Source organism: Neomonachus schauinslandi, chromosome 1 (genome assembly GCF_002201575.2).
Source record: "Neomonachus schauinslandi chromosome 1, ASM220157v2, whole genome shotgun sequence".
Lineage (NCBI taxonomy): Eukaryota > Metazoa > Chordata > Mammalia > Carnivora > Phocidae > Neomonachus > Neomonachus schauinslandi.
In genome coordinates, this window is record NC_058403.1 from 208891523 (window position 1) to 208909650 (window position 18128).

An 18128-nucleotide genomic window follows, 5' to 3' on the forward strand; every position below is an offset into this window, starting at 1 on the left:
TGTGGTCGAGATCAGGGGTCCCCCATGCCGCTGGTCCTAGGGCCCCTACAGTGACGGAGCCCTACCCCGCCCCTACCGCCAGTCCTTGGTCAAGCCCGAGCTTGCTGAAATAGAAAGGGCTCCCCACGGGCGCCTAATTATGGTGAGGAGTCAGCAATTAAGCCTAACAGGGATCCTAATGAAGCACTGTCCCAGACGAGAAAGGCAGCTGGGAGGGAGCGTGGGTGTCAGAGAACAGGCCGGGCGGGGAACAGCAAAAACGAGGAGCTACTCCCAGTAACAGCGGCAGAAGAGCGAGCCAATGTTTCGCATGCGCACCAAGGGCCACGCGCGGGATCGCGTCTACCCCTCCGTACGCAGGCGCGCCGTTTTCCCCGCCCGCCCTTCTCTACAGAACAGTGAATGGATTTCAACACAGCGCCTCTCGAGAGTGCGCTCGGAATCCGCGCGTGCGCAGCACAGTGAGAGGATTTGCACGTTGCCAGACGCGAGCTCTAGGTGGCGTCACCCCTCCCACTGGGAAGAAGCACGCATGCGCGGAGCGTAGGCACGCGGGATGGGCGAGTGCGCGTCGCGGGCATGCGCCGTGCAGGGAGAGACGGCGGCTCGGTGGGGTCATCCAGGCGCAGGCGCAGTGCGGTGTTTGTCTGCCGGACTGACGGGCGGCCGGGCGGTGCGCGGCGGCGGCGGGGAAGATGGCGGCGTCCTCCCTGGAGCAGAAGCTGTCCCGCCTGGAAGCAAAGCTGAAGCAGGAGAATCGCGAGGCCCGGCGGAGGATCGACCTCAACCTGGATATCAGCCCCCAGCGGCCCAGGCCCAGTAAGAACGGCGGCGTGGGGGAGGGGGCGGGCGGGGCGGGGCGCGCGCCGCGGGCAGCCCCGCCCCCGTCGTCAGGCCCCGCCCCCGCTTCCGGGGCGCTCTTGCTCCTCCTCCTCGCCACCCCGTACCCCCTGCTGTCGGCTCGCGGGGAGAGGGTCACGGTGACCCGGGGGGCGTGGGGCCGCGGGCTCCCGGGCGGTCCTCCTCCAACGTAGGGGTTCCCCCTTACGGGGCCTACGAGCCCAGTTACCCGGCCCCAGGGCAGGGCCCCCCACCTGATGACCCGCCCCCTCACCGTGATCCTCGGAGCCTGTGTCACCCTCACCTACCCGGAGCCGCGCTCCCCTAATCCACGCGACCGCGACCACATCCAGATTCCTCGCAAACACGGACGCCCCTTCCGACCAGATGATTTCGCTCCTGCCGTCTCAGTGCCTGGCAGGAGGCCCCTTGCCCCATTCCGTACCTGGGTCCTCGTCAGATGGTTCAGTGGATGATCCACTCACACTCATACACACGCGCACCTGGCCCGGGTGACACCTGAGGTCGTTTGACCACATATAACTCCCTATTCCTCTGACCTCTTTCCCTGTGACTGTGTCCAGTAATCCCTTTTTCCCAGGCTGGGACCTTGTCATTGGGCCTAGCAGGCCCCCTCCCACGCACACCCTACCCACATACACCAGGCCCCCTCAGACTTCTCTGACTGGTTTCACTGCCACCATCTTGGGGACTGTCTAGCTTCTCCAAAAATACACACCCAGCCCCCAGCCTAGCAGCTTTTCCTCATCTGGACTCTAGTAACTTCCTCTTCCCTACACACCCACACTCACCTGGCCTAGGGGTACCGTGAGGCCAGTGTGGTGATATCTCGACCTCCCAGCCCACGTACACTTCTCTCTGATCCCGCTATCTCTGTGACTACCTCCCTGGCATTTTATCATCTGGAATCAAAAGCTGCTCCTCCTTCCCCCAACACTCACACCTGGCCTGGGATTACCACAACCACTGTCTAGTTTCTTTATGTCCCACGAAACGCCCTCCCCAAATCTCTCAGCTAGAGGGCATCAGGTCTTCACCCTCCCCACAGACCTGATGAATAGCACCCCACCACACACTTTGTGTCTTTTGAGCTGGCAAATTGCCCTCCTTTGTACTTCTGATATGATCCTTGTAGCTTATGTAGCTCCCTGTGGGGTCATCCTGGTAGGAGGGGGCACACACCCCCATATCGGGGTATTGAGGTCACTCCCTGCTCACCCAGCCTGACCTTCACAGCCTGACCACCCCCAGTCCCTGTGTGCGGTCCACTCCTCATCCCTCACTCTTCTGACTTGGGGTAGCGTGGGTTCCTCCCTGGGGCGGAAAGCCCTCCCAGGACTGGAGGGTCCCTGCTGGGCTGTGCGGTGCTGCCTCCCCTAGCCCCGGCATGGATGAGACAGGGCTGGGTATGGGGCCGGGGCTGCCTTATGGGGTGGCTGTCCCAGGTGCAGAGCGAGGTACAGTGAGGCCCACGGCGGGAAGGCCCCTGAGGAGCCCCCTCCAGGCGTCTGTGTCTGTCAGCTCCATCCCATGCTCCCGGTCCTCCCATTTCTGTCGGTTTCTACCCGTCTCTGCAGTTTGGTGCCTCGCGCCTCCCTCTCTTCTTCGTTATGATTTGATTTCTTTTCTTTTGGACAAATCAGTTGTTTCTGTTGTGATTTATCGTGGTGTTGTTTTTTTTCTTCCTTTTCCCCATCCAGTTATTGTGATCACTCTAAGCCCTGCTCCTGCCCCGTCCCAACGAGCAGGTACCAGCCTTTTTATCATCGTCGCTTGGACGTCTGCACCATTGACCTAACCGCTGCCCCGCCGCAGAATGCCCTCCCCCACCCCCCATGCTGTGTGTGCGCGTGCGCGCCTGTCACTCTTACTTTCTCTCCTTCCACACCATCAGCGATCAACAGTGTTCGGCCCACTTGGCCTCTTCTTCTGTGTCCACTCGCCTTCCACTCCTCCCTTCCTGGTGGGCTCAGGTTTGGACTCCCTGGAAGAGGAAGTGAGCTCCTTTACCCACCGGGAGTCTGCCGCCTGTGAGAGGTCACGTGTGCGCGCGTGTGTGTAAGGGGTCATGTATGTGCGCGTGTGTGTAGTGTGCGCGCGCATGTAAGGGGGAGAGAGAGAGTTGCGCCAGGCCATCGCTGTGCCTGTTGATTTGTTTCAACAGCACAGCGAACACGCATCGCCCAACTCGGGACACAGCAGTGGATAGAAGGGACCGCGGGCCACTCGACACGTGGCTGACGCTCACGGACAGTGAGCACTTTCCCAGTCTGGGAGAGGTGGAGAAAGCAGTGATGCCTTGTAGAAAAGCCCAGTTCTTCAGGGGGTGGTCAGTTGGGGAAGCCTCTGGAGAAGCTGGGATCTGAGCACCGGGTCGTGGCAGGCGGGGAGCCGGAGATGGAAGGTGGAGGAAGCAGCCGGCCGGGGCCTGAGCGCAGTCGCTAGCGGGTCTGGAGCAGATGTGTGCGGGTGTGTGTGTGTGTGTGTGTGAGTGAGTGAGCACAAGAGACAGAGAGACAGACAGCTGGGTGGGGTCTGGCCCTGTTGGCCCTTGTGTAGGTGTTACTAGATTGGGGCAGGGGGGTGTGTGCGCGCGCGTGTATGTGTGTGTGTGTAAGACAGCGTGGGCCTGGCTCTGTTCAGGGCTCTCGGCGTATCGTCTGTGTGCGTGTGGGGTTTTGCCACGTCCTGTGTGTGTGCGCGCACACACGCGTGCATGTGTGTCAGACTGACAGCCTGGTGCGTCTGTGGCCTCTGTTAGCCGTGTGCTTCCATGCGCTCTCTTGTTCTCTCTCTCTCTCTCACTCAGCCTCTTGCTCTCACTGTGCCCTCCTGACCTGCCGCGTGGCCTGTCACCACCTCTGTAACCTCTGTTCTCAGGGCCTTTGTGTACCTCCTCCCTTCCCCCACCTTAGCCACCCTACGCCAGCCCCCCTCAAGTCCCCACCGTGATTCAGTTTGTAGGGCCACTGGAAGCATCTGTCCCCCCACCCCAGAAGTGTGGAGAGGGTAGGGGTGTGGTCCTCACCCCAGAGAGGAGCTGACCATGCAGGGCAGAAAAGGGGCCCAGATACCTCCGGGGGCGAGAGCCTGGCAGTATCCTCAGAGAGTCCAGGTACAGGGGAGCATTGGGGGGCCCCTCAGGTGCCCCTGAGGTGGTTGAGCGAGAGAGGGAGGGATTAGGACTTTGACCATGACAGAGGAGTGAAGCAAGGACACTACAAAGCCAGGGACTAGAGCAGCAGGGAGGGTGCTCAGGAGGTGACGCCTCCAGGCCCGTGCAGGTGCTGAGCCTGGCCATCTCCCTGGGCCCTCCCGAGCTCTTCTTTTGCTCTGAGCAGGCCTTAGCAAGACCTATGTCCCTTCTCTGACTGCAGGTTAGGATCCTGTACCTGCTCCCTCACTCTGGATGTGGTCAGGGGCCCAGGGTAACAATGTGGGGAAAGTACCCAGATGCCAGCAGTTCGAGCATATTTGTCTCTGTCCATTGGTCACTGGGCCCACGGTACCAGGTGCTTGCAGAACTGTGGGAGGAAAGCGTGGAGCGTGGCAGGGGGTGTAGGCAGAGAAGGGGGCATCAGCTGAGGGTTGTGGGAGAGTGGCAGGCCCCAGGCCTCCCAGCCAGCCGTTCTCCATAGGAAGGTCCTCTCTGGCCCCACTTGGAGACTCTTTCAGCCAGTGCCCTACCCAGCTAGGGACCCCCTTCTGGAGCACCAGGGCCTCTGGGGTACGAGGCTTCAGTGGAGGATTATCTGTCTTCTCCAGGGGCCACACGGATCTCTGTTCCCACCCTACTGCCAGCCCAGCCAGGGAGGATCCTAGCCCCGCAGGGAACCTACTGTCTGTCCCGGGCCCCTGTCCGGCCTGTCTCTGCAGTGCCTCCTCTGGGCAGCTGGGCCCCAAGTCTTGGCTCCCATCTGTCTTGTCTGTCTCCTGCCCTCCCGATCCCCGAATGCCGCCTGCCCGTCCCGGGGTGCCCGCTGCCTGCCCGCTGCCTATCCGCCTGCCTGTAGCATGCCCAAGCTGTCCGCATGCAGGCTGCTGAGAAGCCCCCACCGCCTGGCCCACTCCCCACCCCCCCCATCCCACCAGCCCTTGGAGGGGCTGTGCCACCTGGATCCCCTCACCCCGAGGACACAGGCCCAGCCTGGGGGCCTGCCCCCACCCATTGGCCCCAGCTTTGCAGGCCAAGCTGGGAGGCTCAGAGATGAGCCTGCTGGCTAGAGGGTGGCCCTCCCTGACTCTGGAACAGAATGTGGGGCAAGGCAGCTGGAAGTGTGGGGCCCTCGCCCAGTGTCTCCCTGGGGTGGTCTGCCTGATTCTTATTGGGCAGCCAGGGTCAGTGCTGCCAACAGGCCCAGAACCCAGGCTGATCCTGGCAGGCATTCCTTCCTCACATGGTCCAGAGTGTGGGCACTGTGGCCCTGGGTCTGCTTCCTGGGCAGAGGTGGGGAGGAAAGGGACATATCAGGAAGGCTGCCTGGCTGAACGATGTCATCAGTCTCTGGGCCGTGATCCGTGTCAGCATAGACTTGGGGACAGTCCCTCAGCCTCTGAGGACCACCTCTCTCTGCCAGCCTACTCCATCTTCTTCCAGGTCAGGGGGGTGGGAGAAGGTACCCTGAGAGTGGTCAGGGAGACGCTAGCTCCTCCAGCCCAATGGGGTGGGGGCTGGGGGGTCTGTGCTGGCCTACCTGGTGCCAGGGAGGGGGAGACCAGAGTCCCAAGGCCCCAGAATGCCAGGTGGTGGCTAACCCCCTCTCACCCTTGGTTCTCACCCCCCCCAGCCCTCCAGCTCCCACTGGCCAATGATGGGGGCAGCCGCTCACCGTCCTCCGAGAGCTCTCCACAGCACCCCACGCCCCCTGCCCGGCCCCGCAATATGCTGGGGCTTCCGCCAACCTTGTTCATGCCCCGCAGCATGGAGAGGTAAGCTGTTGGGACGGGCCCAGCTGGCCAGTGGGGGGGGGGGGTCACTTCGCCTGCCCCAGAGAGGAGGGTGGTTAAATCTAGGGGAACCCCTGTGTGTTGGGGACTGGGGTGGCCTCAGTTTGGTTGGGATCCTCCTCCACCGGGACCTCCTCCCTGTCCCCCCCCAGCATCGAGATTGACCAGAAGCTGCAGGAGATCATGAAGCAGACGGGCTACCTGACCATTGGGGGCCAGGTACTACCCTGGCCCTGGCCCCCTGGGGGGTGGGCAAGACGCACCGCGGGGCTAGGCCTTGGGGTGGGGGCGGTGCCCCAGGCCTGGCCCATCCTCCAGCTCTGGCTGTCCTTACCAGCGCTACCAAGCAGAAATCAACGATCTGGAGAACCTGGGGGAAATGGGCAGCGGCACGTGCGGCCAGGTGTGGAAGATGCGCTTCCGGAAGACGGGCCACGTCATCGCCGTCAAGGTGAGCCCCGCCCCAGGTGGGCGCCCCCTCCCCTGCCCTGAGACCCTGGCACTAAGGCTCCCCTGGCCCTCCGTGCAGCAAATGCGGCGCTCCGGGAATAAGGAGGAGAACAAGCGGATCCTCATGGACCTGGACGTGGTGCTCAAGAGCCACGACTGTCCTTACATCGTGCAGTGCTTCGGCACCTTCATCACGAATGTGAGTGCGCGCCCGGCCAGCGGCCTCCGCTGCTCCCCTGCCTCTCTGGGGGCTCCGCGGGGTCTCCTCCACAGCTGGAGTCCGTGGCGGGGGGATGGGTAGGGGCTGCAGCCGTGCCCAAGCCTCCCTGTGCTGCCCCCACAGACGGATGTCTTCATTGCCATGGAGCTCATGGGCACGTGCGCTGAGAAGCTCAAGAAGCGGGTGCAGGGCCCCATCCCCGAGCGGATCCTGGGCAAGATGACGGTGGCGGTGAGCGGGTCGGGCAGGGGTGCGGCCGGCCGGGTCGTCCCCCCTGGGCCCCGTCCTCCCGTCACCGGTGCCCTTCTGCTGTCCTCGCTGCAGATCGTGAAGGCGCTCTACTACCTGAAGGAGAAGCACGGCGTGATCCACCGTGACGTCAAGCCCTCCAACATCCTGCTGGACGAGCGGGGCCAGATCAAGCTCTGTGACTTTGGCATCAGCGGCCGTCTGGTCGATTCCAAGGCCAAGACGCGCAGCGCTGGCTGCGCCGCCTACATGGCCGTGAGTGGGAGCCCCGCAGCGCTTGGGCGGGCGGCGGGCGTGGGGGATCGGGGCGGCGCGCCCGCACTGGCCTGGGGGTACATCCTCCCCTTCTCCTGCGGGCAGCCGGAGCGCATAGACCCCCCGGACCCCACCAAGCCAGACTACGACATCCGGGCCGATGTGTGGAGCCTGGGCATCTCCTTGGTGAGTGGGGGCCCCCGCCTTTTGGGCAGCATCTCCTCGGGATCCAGAAGGAGGCGGAAGGGAGGGGAGGAACCCGTGCTCAGCCCGTCCAGCCCGGTCTTCTCTTCTAGGTGGAGCTGGCGACGGGACAGTTTCCCTACAAGAACTGCAAGACAGACTTTGAAGTCCTCACCAAAGTCCTACAGGAAGAGCCCCCGCTCTTGCCCGGCCACATGGGCTTCTCAGGGGACTTTCAGTCCTTCGTCAAAGACTGGTGAGGAGCCCGCCGGCCTGCCTGGGTTCTAGGGGGGTTCAGGGCCAGACTGAACGGAGAAGCCCCCGCCCCCACTGTGGAAGCGCCCCCGGCAGGGATGCAGGCAGGAGCTGGGCCCGGAGCCCTGGGCATTAGGAGTCGGGGTTGGCCCCGGCCTGAGCCTGCCCTTTGCCGTGGGAGGTTGTGGACAGCAGATAGGCCCCAGCGCCAGGGGCTCTGTGCGTCCAGCCGCTGCAAGCCGAATCCTGCCTGCGTTGTGTCCACGTTTGCTTGTCCCGTGGGAGAGCCCTGCTCACCTCCCCCACGAGCCCCTCACAGTCCAGTTTGGGCTTCTGTCACAGGCGGGATTCCCAAGTGCAGGCCTTGGGTCCTCGGGCTTTTCAGCAAGCAGCCCTGGCCGCGAGCACACAGCAGCTCCTTCCCCAAGATTCTGAAGACCCCCATCTCGGAGCCGGGACACTTGAGTCCCCAGGGCAGCCAGGCCTCTCCTTCCCCGGTTCTTACTTTTCTTTGCTTCTCCTTCAGCCTTACTAAGGATCACAGGAAGAGACCAAAGTATAATAAGCTACTTGTGAGTACCTGGGGCCCCTTCCCGCCCCCTCCCACCGGGACGTCCGCCCGGGGCCTGAGCAGCCGCCCCGGGGGAACCTCCCTCGTCCTCAGCCCCACCCCTCGGCCCACAGGAACACAGCTTCATCAAGCGCTACGAGATGCTGGAGGTAGATGTGGCATCCTGGTTCAAGGACGTCATGGCGAAGACTGAGTCACCGAGGACTAGCGGAGTCCTGAGCCAGCACCACCTGCCCTTCTTCAGGTAGCCACGTGGTGGCGGCCAGCCCCACCGGGGGCCAGGGGCATGGCCACAGGCCCCCCTTCCCCACCTGGCCACCCAGCTGCCCACCAGGGGAGACCTGGGACCTGGACAGCTGCTGAGGGCTGAGGACAGAAAGTAGGGGGTGCCGACCCACCCCCAGCCCCCTGCCCACCAGCCGTGGACAGATGGGCTCACCAGGCCCCAGCCCTTCCCGTCCCGGGGTCAGCCGGCCTCCCGGGGTCAGCCGGCCGTGTGCGTCCCCCTGACAGACACTGTGAACGGAAGACAGCAGGCCACGAGCAGACTCGCTATTTATTCAGTCGTAACCTCTGGGCTGGGGCGGCCCCCAGGGGCCGGGAGAGAGCCGCCCGTCCCGCCCCTCCCCCCCCACTCGCCGTGTGCTGTCCCCCCCGCCCCCCCCCCCAGACATGCTCCCCGCCCCCCCCCCCCCCCCTCCCCCATCCCCTGTCTACCTCTCTGGCTTTCCCCATCTCCCTCCCTGCCTCTGCCTCTCTCCTGGCCCATACCCGGGCTCCCCCTGCCAGCCCCCCCTGGGGGACTCCTGGGTCCACTTGGGTCTCCGGCAGTGGCGAGTCCGTCAGCTGGTGTCCTCGCCCCAGGAAGGCAGGCTGGGCGTTACGACTGCAGCTGGGCCTGGGCTGGTCTCTCTCTCTCTCTCTCTTTCTCTCTCTCTCTCTCTCTCTCTCTTTGATCTCAGGGGGTCCTTTTTGGAGTTTATTGTATTTTATTGTACTTGGTGGGGTGTTTGGGGTGGGGGGGCAAAGAGCTTGTTCTCACGGGGTTTGTCGGTACCTTCAGAAACTTTTACCAAAGTCATGTTTAGCTGCTTGTGGTGGAGCCCCCTGACCGCCTGTGGGCACAGGCGTCTGGGGCCGGGGTGCGGGGCCGAGCCCCAAAGGTGGGCTCTGCGGGGCTCCTCCTCCCTTGGGGCCAGCCCTCGGGGCTGGAGACTGGCCACAGCTCGGGGGGGTGAGTTGAGGACCTCAGGGGGCGTGGAGGGAGCCCGAGGGGCCGTGGCCACACGGGGTGGCCTTCAGGGAAGGCGGGTGCAGGGCACGGTGAGGGCAGCGGACGCTGCTGCGGCAGGGAGGTGGTGGAGGGGGTAGTGGCAGGAGCGGGGCCCCGGGGCCCCGGGGAGGCAGGGATCGAGGGTGCAAGGGGCGGGTGTGGGGGTTCGAGGACGTGTGACAGGACAGAGGTGGGGCTGGCTGAGGGCTGGGCGTGTGCAGGCAGTCACGCCCTTGGAGTGCCCCTGAGCGCCCCTCGACTCCCCCAGAGCTGGCCAGTCCGCCCCGCGCCCTCTGCAGCAGCTGGAATGGGAGGGGGTGTGTTTCCTTTTTGTTGGTGATGCATGCAAATTAAGTGGACAACAAAACAAAAAAACAAAAACAGAAACCCACAGAACCACAAAACCAACCAACACCAAAGGTGAGGAACTTGGCCGGATGGAGCGGACGCAGTCTAGGCCTAGGCATCACTGTATCCTGTCTGTCCTGCGGACTCTCGTTCTGCTCCAAACTCACAAAACGCCGCATGTTCAAAAGTCCTCGAGTTCTCTGCTCTCTGCCCCCCGCCCGGGAGGGAAACGGCCACCTTCTCTTGCCCCGGTCCCCTTTGTGAGGGGATGGGGGCAGGGTGGGGGGCCCACAGGCCTGGTCCCCCACCTCCCTCACCTGGCCCAGCCAAGGAGGGGAGGGGAGGCGTGGCCTTTGTGGGTAGCTGGAAGGTTCCGTGGCTGGGCCCAGGGCCAGTGAAGGCCCTGGGGCCAGCCACCTGGATTTATTTTTATTTAACTATTTTCTGTTTTGTGAGTGCGTCTGCCCGCCCCTGTCCCCCTTCTGCGTGAAGTGGGGGGTTCTGGGGGAACCTCTTCTTCCCCTCTGCCTCTTTCCTGTCCTCTCCCTCCGTCGCCAGTCACCAGCCATCCTTCTTGACCAGGCAGAGGGGGGAGCGGGTGGGCGGGCGGGCAGGGGCCTGGGGCGGCTTGGCTGAGGCCGCCGGCCCACGACCCCTTCCCCGGTCGCCAGTATTCCCCCAGCCCTTTTTAAAAACGAAATGCCCCTGTTTGTAAATCCTTAGACGCTTGAGAATAAAACCCCTCCCTTTTCTTCCACGGAGTCTGTGGTGTGTCTTGAGCTTGGCAGGCCGGGGCAGCAAGAGGTGGGAAGGGGCTGTGAGGCCTGAACTTTGGCGGGGGTGGGGGCGGGGGGAGCCGTGCCATTCCAGGGGTTGGGGCCTCTGCACCCGGGTGGGGGACTGAAGCCCAGCCGGGCCTGGAAGGGTCGTATTTGTAGTGAGTTGCCGCATATCAAGTGACCAGTGTGCCGGACCTCCCTCCCCACCACCCCGCCAGCCACAGGTTGGCCGGAGAGGAGCCCTTAATCCCTGGCAGACCTTGGGCGCCGGCTCTGATGCACACCCCTCAGTCCACCGCCCCCGCCTCCTGGGGTGGCTGCTCAGCCAAGGACAGGGCCGCCTGCCCACCTGTCGGGCCTGGGTGCCGTCTGGCGGGCAGCTGCACTCCTGGGGCACACTTCGGGGGTGCCGGTCCAGCATGCTGGGTGCCACGCTCCTGCTGCTGGCCCTGCTCCCCGGGGTCGCCACCTTGCCCAGCGGACCGCCTGGTACGTAGAGGCTGGGGACACGGCCCATCAGGCTGCCATCCCCGTGTTGCCCTTTCTTGGCTCCACCGCCCCTCTGCCTTGCCTGGGGGAACGGGGGGGGGGGGGCAGGTGGGCTCTGCCTCTGTCTCCTGTCTCCAGATTCTTCTCCTGGACCCCCAACTTCTTCAGAGGCCCCAGCAGGTACACTGATGCCAGTGACCGTGGGAGAGCGGTGTACCAATGCTTTTAGGAAACGTGTGGGGACTGTCCTGAGAACATTATTTGACAAGGATCCCAGCGGAGTGCCTCCCTCGGGCAGAGGGGGTGTGGGTGCATGTGGGTCCCCACCCCGTGTTGCTGCTGCGCTTGGTCTGGGAGTAAGGAACCTGGACAAATGGAGAGGCCGGAGACCCTGGTGGCCCGGCTGGGCTCCAGCTGTGCCAGAGGGGCAGAGAGACAGCACCTTCCTTTTCCCCTTCCCCATTGCTCACGGTAACCTTGGAAAGGAAGGGGGGGCAGCACCCTCCCCCAAGCGGGCGCTGGGCCCCTTGGGTAGCTGACCTCACCCAGCCTGGCCGCCTTCCCCGCCCCCCCCCCCCCCCCCGGTCAGGCACCCTTCAACCCTGCCCCGCCAGGGAGTCCCAGGTCCGCTGTGAGGGTAGAGATCCAGGTCTGGGAAGGGGGGCTCCTCCCCAGAGGCGCGCATTTTTGCTCCCAGCCTCAGCTCCTGGGCTGTGGCGGCCCCCGGACCTTCAGGGGACGTACCATGCCTACTCTGCCAGCACCGAGCACCGGGGAATCCCTCACCGCAACAGCATCCATTTTCCAAAGGAGGCGGGAAGGTTGCTCCGCTGGCCTGGAGGGGCTAAGGGGCAGCGCGACCTGCTTCGTGTCACCCTTTCTCCCCGCCAGCGCCCCCATTCCCCGCGGCGCCCGGGCCCTGGCTGCGCCGTCCCCTTTTCAGTCTGGAGCTGTCGGACGCGGAGGAGGCCTTCCCGCGCCGCGCGGGGCCGCTCGAGGTCCCGGCCGACAGCCGCGTGTTCGTGCAGGTGTGGACGCGGGGCGCGCCGGGGCGCGGCGGGCCGGGTGGGGGGCGGCCGTTGCTGATCGCGCCCCCGCCCCCTAGGCGGCCCTGGCCCGACCCTCTCCGCGCTGGGGCCTGGTCCTGCACCGCTGCTCGGTGACACCGTCCTCGCGCCCGGCCCCGGGGCCCGCCCTGGCGCTGCTGCGCGGGGGCTGCCCCGCCGACTCCTCGGTCGTCCTCCCGCCGCCGCCGCGCCCGGGTGCTACCGGGTCCGCGCGCTTCAGCTTCCGCCTGCGCCCGGTCTTCAACGCCTCCGTGCAGTTCCTGCACTGCCAGCTGAGCCGCTGCCGCCGCCTCCGGGGAGTCCGCCGGACACCTGCGCCTCTGACGCTGCCGCCGCCATCGCTGGTGCGCGGGCGCACGGCCGGGAATCTGGGCGCCTGGGCCACTCCCGGGGCCGGGGTTGGGGGGGGGGGGGCTGGGCACAGGCCCTCCGGCCTCTGAAGGAAGAGCTCCTTGGAGCTTGGGAATCTAGGGGTCCGACGCTTTGGAGGCTGGAGACGGGGGTCCCTCGGAGCTGGGGAGAGTCGCTGGGTCTCTCTCGGGCTGGTGGCTGGGCTCAGGGACGGAGAGGGGGGGCCTGTGGGGCTCTGCCTAGGGGTTCCCCAGGGGACAGGGAATGGACGCTGGGCTTGCTCTGGGATGCCTGGGGCGGAACTCGGAGGTCCCTCCAGGGCTGGGTGGCTGGATGCAGAGGCGGCCAAGGGGCCAACGGTCTGGTATCTAAGGTTCTCAGAGAACTGGGTCGTGTGACCTTAAGGGGCTGCAATTTGCAGTCCTCACAGGCTGGGTGGCTGGCTGCTTGTACATCTCAGGGGCTGGGCTCACGGACCTCTCGGGGGTCGGATTTCCAGGAGTTCACTGGTGCGACTCCTGGTCGCAATAGAGAGCCGGACACGTAGACCTCTCGGGAAACCCGGGGACAGACAGGTCCCTGAATCCTGGGGCCTGACTGCCCATCTCTTGCCTCTTCCTCCCCCCAGTGTCTGCCTCAGGATGAGGCGTGCGCGGGCGCCGGCAGCGGCGAGAGCCTGGGTGCCGACAGTCCCCACCTGCACACGCTGACGCAGCCCATCGTGGTCACAGTGCCGCGGCCACCCCCCAGTGAGCGCGCAGTTCTCCGCAGGGGTCGGAGAACGGGGGGTGGGGAGGACATCTGTGGCCCGGGCCCAGTCCCTGTGTCGTACTTCCCACAGGGCCATCCAAGGGCGTCCCCGGCAGAGCCGTGCGCCCCGAGCCTCCTGCCGCGGCCCCCGCGGCCCTGGAGCCCGCGCCCGTGGTGGCGCTGGTGTTGGCTGCCTTCGTGCTGGGCGCCGCGCTGGCCGCCGGGCTCGGCCTCGTCTGTGCGCACTCAGGTACCAAGCTCTGCCCGCCGGGACTTCCGCCCGGCCCCCAGCCTATCCCCGCGGGTCGGGACCCCGGGTCGCCGCGACCCAGCCGGTGGAGCCCCGACCATCCCCAGACCTGCCTGCGATACGCCCGCGGCAGCCCCCAGGGGGCGCCCTTGCCCCGGCCCAGTGTGCAGCAACCCCTAGCGCTCCGCAGCCTCCCTCTCCTTTCCAGCGCCCCCAACCCCCGGTCCGGCCCCGAGAGACTCGCCCAGCGGCCCCCAGCCCAGGATGCCCCAGTGAGGCAGGTAAACGGGGGTACGGGTGGGGGGAAAGGGTTGTAACGTGGGGCCGGTAGGACAGCTGGAAGAGGGAGGTGATGATAATGGCGTTTTAGGCTTTCCCTGTGCCGGGGAGTGTTCGGAAGGTTTCATGCCTATTAATGAATGTAATCCTCATAACAACGTTCAGGTAGATATTATTATAATCCCCATATTAGAAATGAGACCCATGAGGCACTCTCTGAAGTAACTTGTCAAAGGTCACAAAATTTGGTGGAGCTGGAATTCAAACTCGGGCACTGGGTCACCCGTGGCCAACTTCGGGCTCTGTGTCACAAGAGGGGTCCTCAAACCTCGGACAGACACTAGACGAGGAGAATTCGCGACTCAGACCTAGCACCCACCCTCACTCCCGCACACAGACTGACGGAGGAGGCCAGTGATCCGCTGGGAAGGGGGTGGCCTGCGTTGTGTCCTCTCCTTCGCTCAGCCTGGGTAGCCCCTCGCCAGGGATGGCGCACCCCCAGCAAGGTCCCGAGACACACCAGCCACGGCCTCGAACCAGGCCCGCCAGGACTGCACCGGCCGCGGCCCACCTCGGACCCGACGGGACCACTGTCTCTGCTCCGAACCCTCCCGCCCCCGACGCGCTTCTCCTCGCACCCTCCCACCTGGGCTCAAAATAAACATCTGGTCTGACCTGCTGAGTTCTGAAGTCTGCGTGTGAGCTTGGCGCGGGTATAGGGGGCAGGAAGCAGAGGCCTTGGACCAGGCCTTGGGGGCCAGGCTCACACGCCCATGTATACGTGTGCAGATGGAGGCCAGGGGAGACCCAAGGGAGTTTTTCCCAAACAGAAAGGGACACCCAAGCCCACGTGCTTAAGTTTTAATAAGCTCCGCCTCCTTCCTCAAGCCCTGCACCTGCCCACCTGCCTCCGGCGGTCTTCCCAAAGCCAGGCTTTCTCCGCTCTCCACCCCCACCCTGGACCCTGCCCTCGCTAAGGCCTTGACCTCTGGTCTCTGCTCCAGCGCCGTCTGTCTAGTCTAGAGCTCGTAACTGTCTCCTGTCCGAGTTCCTCCCTTCCCTCGAGCGGGACTACTAGCTCCATTTCACAAATGATAGCTCCATTTCACAAATGAGGAAACTGAGGCTCGGCTCGGCCATATCACTTGCTCTAGGTCCTCAGGGCTAGCCAACCCCACAGCCCAGGTTCTTGGCTACCACTGAACAGCTGCCTTCCTGCCAGGGTCCACTCCTTTTGGAGAAGCAAAGCACACAGTAGGAGTTTCGCGAGACTCAGTCCCGGAATGGAGGGAGGGCGGGAGATCTAAGGTCTCGGCTCCAGTTCACGGAGGAGATAAAATGCACGCAGGTGGGGTGTCTCATGCGCCCCCACCTCCGTTCGCATGCCAGTCTCTCCATCCTCTCCCATCTAAACTGTTCTCTTCGGCCGCAAACGCGGAGCCACGCCCCCATCTGTTTCCGCCTCCGCGCCGTGCTTTCTGGCCCCAGCGGCCTCCGTAACCCCGCCTACCAGGGAAACGGGCCCGGAACGCATACACCGCCCTCGCCGGCATGAAGCCTCCGCAGCGGCGGCGAGCGGCCCCGGCGCGCTACCTGGGTGAGGTGACCGGCCCCGCGGCCTGGAGCGCCCGCGAGAAGCGGCAGCTGCTACGACTACTGCAGGCGCGGCAGGGCCAGCCGGAGCCGGACGCCGCTGAGCTGGCCCGGGAGCTGCCGGGCCGCAGCGAGGCGGAGGTGAGGGGGTCCTGCGAAGGGAGGGGGGCTGGAGCCCCGGCTAGGATGTGGGCGGGGCATACTTTGCGGCTGAGGGGCGGGGCGAGGAGGCGGGGCGAGCGCGGGGTGGGGGCGGGGGACTTGGAAGGGAGGCTGAGTGTGGACGGGGCATACATGAGGCTGAGGGGCGGGGCGAGCTTGGGGGAGAGGCGGGGCATACGAGGCTGAGGGGCGGGGCGAGGTGGAGGCCGCGCGTGCGAGAGGCTGAGGGGTCGGTCGGACTCCGAATTAGACGGAGTGGAGGCCCCGGTCAGGGCGGAAAGGGCAGTGAGGCTGAAGTGAGAGCCAGGAAACGGGGCCGAGTGGGTGAAGCGGGGCGAGTAGTACTTCGCAGAGGGTGGGCCCTGGCTGCGGGGAGGAAGCAGAACCGGCCTTACACCTTTATGGGGTGGCTGGTCACACCTGGGGCCTGGGCCCGAGCCCCGGGGCAGAGTCACTGAGACCTGTAACACCGGGGTAGCGGGAGGCTAGGGAGCAGTGCCGGTCCGGGAGCAGGCAGTAGGCTTTGGCCTCTCTCCCCAACCCTGGGCGTGTAGAAGGCCCATTCGGCCTCCTCCTCTCTTATCCAGATCCGGGACTTCCTACGGCAGCTCAAGGGCCGCGTGGTCCGGGAGGCCATTCAGAGGGTGCATCCCGGTGGCCCGCAGGGTCCGAGGCGCCGGGAAACACAGACCCCGGCCCCCATCGAGGTGAGGCAGGACAAGGCCCGCCAAGGCCGGGCCCTGGGGCATGGTGTGGGTGTTGGGGGGGATAACCTGATCAGGGGGATCCCCAGGAGGGGCAGGGCTTGGAGACCCCCGAGGGTTGGTCCCTAGGCCGACTGTGTGCCCTCTGGTCGCCCCATCCAGGTATGGATGGATCTGGCTGAGAAGATAACGGGCCCGCTGGAGGAGGCCCTGACTGTGGCTTTCTCACAGGTACAGCCATCCCACAGGCAGGATGGGGGTGTTATGTATAAGTCTAAATTAGGAGGACTTGGCTCCGGGGCCCTTCCTCTTGCCAGCTCTGTGACGCTGGCCAGTCACTGAACACCCTGAGCCTCAGTGACCCCGCTTCCGACAGCTCCCGTATGTTACGTCTAACAGGGAGGATTTGGTGAGCAGGTGGAGGTGGAGGGCTCAGCTGGGTGCAGGGCAGCGGAGAGGCCGATGGGAGGACTTCCCCCTTTCCTTCCCTGATCTCTCTTCCTGCCAGGTACTCACCATCGCGGCCACGGAGCCCGTCAGCCTCCTGCACTCCAAGCCCCCCAAGCCCACACAGGCGCGTGGGAAGCTACTGCTGCTCAGCGCCCCTGGGGGGCGGGAGGACTCGAGCCCTGACACCCCGGGCCCCGCCCCTAAGGCGAATGGCCCCGCCCCCGAGGCACCTTCTGCATCCCTGGCTGACCCGTCGTCGGAAGGGGACTTCTCCGTGGACTTTGAGAAGATCTACAAGTATCTGTCATCCGTCTCCCGCAGGTGCCATGGCCCTGAGCTTTCTGCAGCCGGTGAGAGTAACGGGCAGGGGCTGGGAGGGAGCGAGCCCCGGGCAGCAAGGCCCCCCCTGCCCTCACCCCACCCCTCTGTGTCCATCACCAGAGGCAGCGGTGGTCCTCGACCTGCTCTTGGCACTTCCCGAGGAGCTGCTCCGCCTGCCCTGCGATGCCCTGGTTAAACACATGTCGGATATGTACGTGCACCTGACAGCCCCTCAGCCGGACCCAGCCACAGAGGGCCTGGCGCCCGGAGCTGAGGATGCCGGGACAAGCTCCCCGGGGCAAGAGGAGGCCAGCCAGGCCGTGCCCCTGGCTCCAGAGAATGCCCCGCCCAGTGAACCAAGGTCTGCTTGGGAAGCAGCTGGGGTCTGCCCCCTGAACCCGTTCCTGGTGCCCCTGGAATTGCTGGGCCAGGCAGCCAGCCCTGCGAGGTGAAGGCCCGGTAGGGGGAAAATACACCAGACATCTGTGAGCCCCCTGGCCCTCAGTCCTGCCTGGGCTGGTCCTGGGTTGTCAGGAGGACCCAGCCACGGTGGAAGGTCCCTGACATGGTGGGCAGCAGGGGGTGGCCTTGAAGATGATCGACATGGTAGGGGTCTTCGAAACAGAAGCACAGTTGTACAGGGGTTTGGCCACAGAACTGAGGTGGGGGCAGCCAGCCCCTCCCCCCACAAAGCCTGTCCCAACATCCTGTATCCTATGTCCTGTGAGTAAAGTTCTTGCCATTATGTCTTGTTCTCTTTTTCCTGGGAGTTAAAGACGGGAGTGGAGGCCCAAAGTGCCAGAAGAAGTCATAGGTAGGAGTGCCGGAGCTCGGGGTCCCAGGGCTCAACGGGGGGCATGTGAGGGGGGAAGGCACAGTCATCAGTAAAGGCTGCCGCCGCCGCCAGGTCTGGTTCACTGCCACCTGGAGTGACCTTGGTCTGGCCGTGAAGGGGACCCTCGGTGACTGCATGGAGGATGAAGTCTGAGCCTGACAGGTGTTGAGTGCAGGGTTTTCAGCGCAGGTGACCTCCCCTCACACAGATGAAGAGAAGCCAGCAGAGGGTAGCCAGGTGGGAGGAGCCAGGCCCCAGGTACAGGTCAAGGGTAAGGGGTGGGCTGCCTCAGGTGGCAGGAGGTCCGAGGGAGGGGAGTAAGTCATGCCCCCCCACCCCCCAGCAAAGCAAAGAGGGGCAGGGAGGGAGGAGCCGAGCTGGGTAGAGGAAGGGTCCTGGCTGCTGCCAAAGGCCCCGAATTCCCAGGAGTGTGGCGGGGTCTCCCTGCAAGGGGTCCCCCTTCATCAGCCTGCCTGAGGGTGTAGA

At 64.9% G+C, this 18128-nt stretch overlaps 3 protein-coding genes across 6 annotated transcripts; all 3 read left to right on the plus strand.

The window, feature by feature from the left end:
- Positions 1–647: 647 nt before the first annotated feature.
- Positions 648–10373, plus strand: MAP2K7 (mitogen-activated protein kinase kinase 7). 4 transcript variants are annotated; one of them, XM_021705271.2, is made up of 12 exons: positions 648–819; positions 2562–2609; positions 5649–5790; positions 5961–6027; positions 6146–6259; positions 6338–6457; positions 6602–6709; positions 6803–6982; positions 7088–7168; positions 7279–7421; positions 7947–7992; positions 8105–10373. In XM_021705271.2, the coding sequence occupies exons 1-12, from the start codon at positions 696–698 to the stop codon at positions 8237–8239; spliced, it is 1308 nt and encodes a 435-aa protein (XP_021560946.1). In that variant the 5' UTR covers positions 648–695; the 3' UTR covers positions 8240–10373. The 4 variants fall into 4 exon arrangements, with proteins under 4 accessions (XP_021560946.1, XP_021560945.1, XP_021560948.1 ...); XM_021705270.2 differs by having other exon boundaries at positions 7088–7421; XM_021705273.2 differs by lacking the exon at positions 2562–2609.
- Positions 10374–11602: 1229 nt separating this feature from the next.
- TGFBR3L (transforming growth factor beta receptor 3 like) lies at positions 11603–13979 on the plus strand. Its single transcript, XM_044918232.1, is given in 7 exon segments — positions 11603–11759; positions 11761–11908; positions 11986–12291; positions 12927–13047; positions 13140–13298; positions 13507–13575; positions 13771–13979. Coding segments are annotated over 6 exon segments (936 nt in total). The 5' UTR covers positions 11603–11625; the 3' UTR covers position 13575; positions 13771–13979.
- Positions 13980–15094: 1115 nt separating this feature from the next.
- Positions 15095–17542, plus strand: SNAPC2 (small nuclear RNA activating complex polypeptide 2). Its single transcript, XM_021705362.1, has 5 exons — positions 15095–15311; positions 15920–16039; positions 16199–16267; positions 16545–16836; positions 16928–17542. The coding sequence occupies exons 1-5, from the start codon at positions 15129–15131 to the stop codon at positions 17257–17259; spliced, it is 996 nt and encodes a 331-aa protein (XP_021561037.1). The 5' UTR covers positions 15095–15128; the 3' UTR covers positions 17260–17542.
- Positions 17543–18128: the final 586 nt, after the last annotated feature.

Excerpts from the sequence above, each read along its gene's own strand:
- MAP2K7 (XM_021705270.2), top strand. The coding sequence starts at position 696 with ATGGCGGCGTCCTCCCTGGAGCAGAAGCTGTCCCGCCTGGAAGCAAAG. Across the intron at positions 820-2,561 it reads CCCCCAGCGGCCCAGGCCCA|TTATTGTGATCACTCTAAGC; the intron begins GTAAGAACGGCG and ends TTCCCCATCCAG. Across the intron at positions 6,028-6,145 it reads ACCTGACCATTGGGGGCCAG|CGCTACCAAGCAGAAATCAA; the intron begins GTACTACCCTGG and ends TGTCCTTACCAG.
- SNAPC2 (XM_021705362.1), top strand. The coding sequence starts at position 15,129 with ATGAAGCCTCCGCAGCGGCGGCGAGCGGCCCCGGCGCGCTACCTGGGT. Across the intron at positions 16,268-16,544 it reads TGACTGTGGCTTTCTCACAG|GTACTCACCATCGCGGCCAC; the intron begins GTACAGCCATCC and ends TCTTCCTGCCAG. Across the intron at positions 16,837-16,927 it reads CCCTGAGCTTTCTGCAGCCG|AGGCAGCGGTGGTCCTCGAC; the intron begins GTGAGAGTAACG and ends GTCCATCACCAG.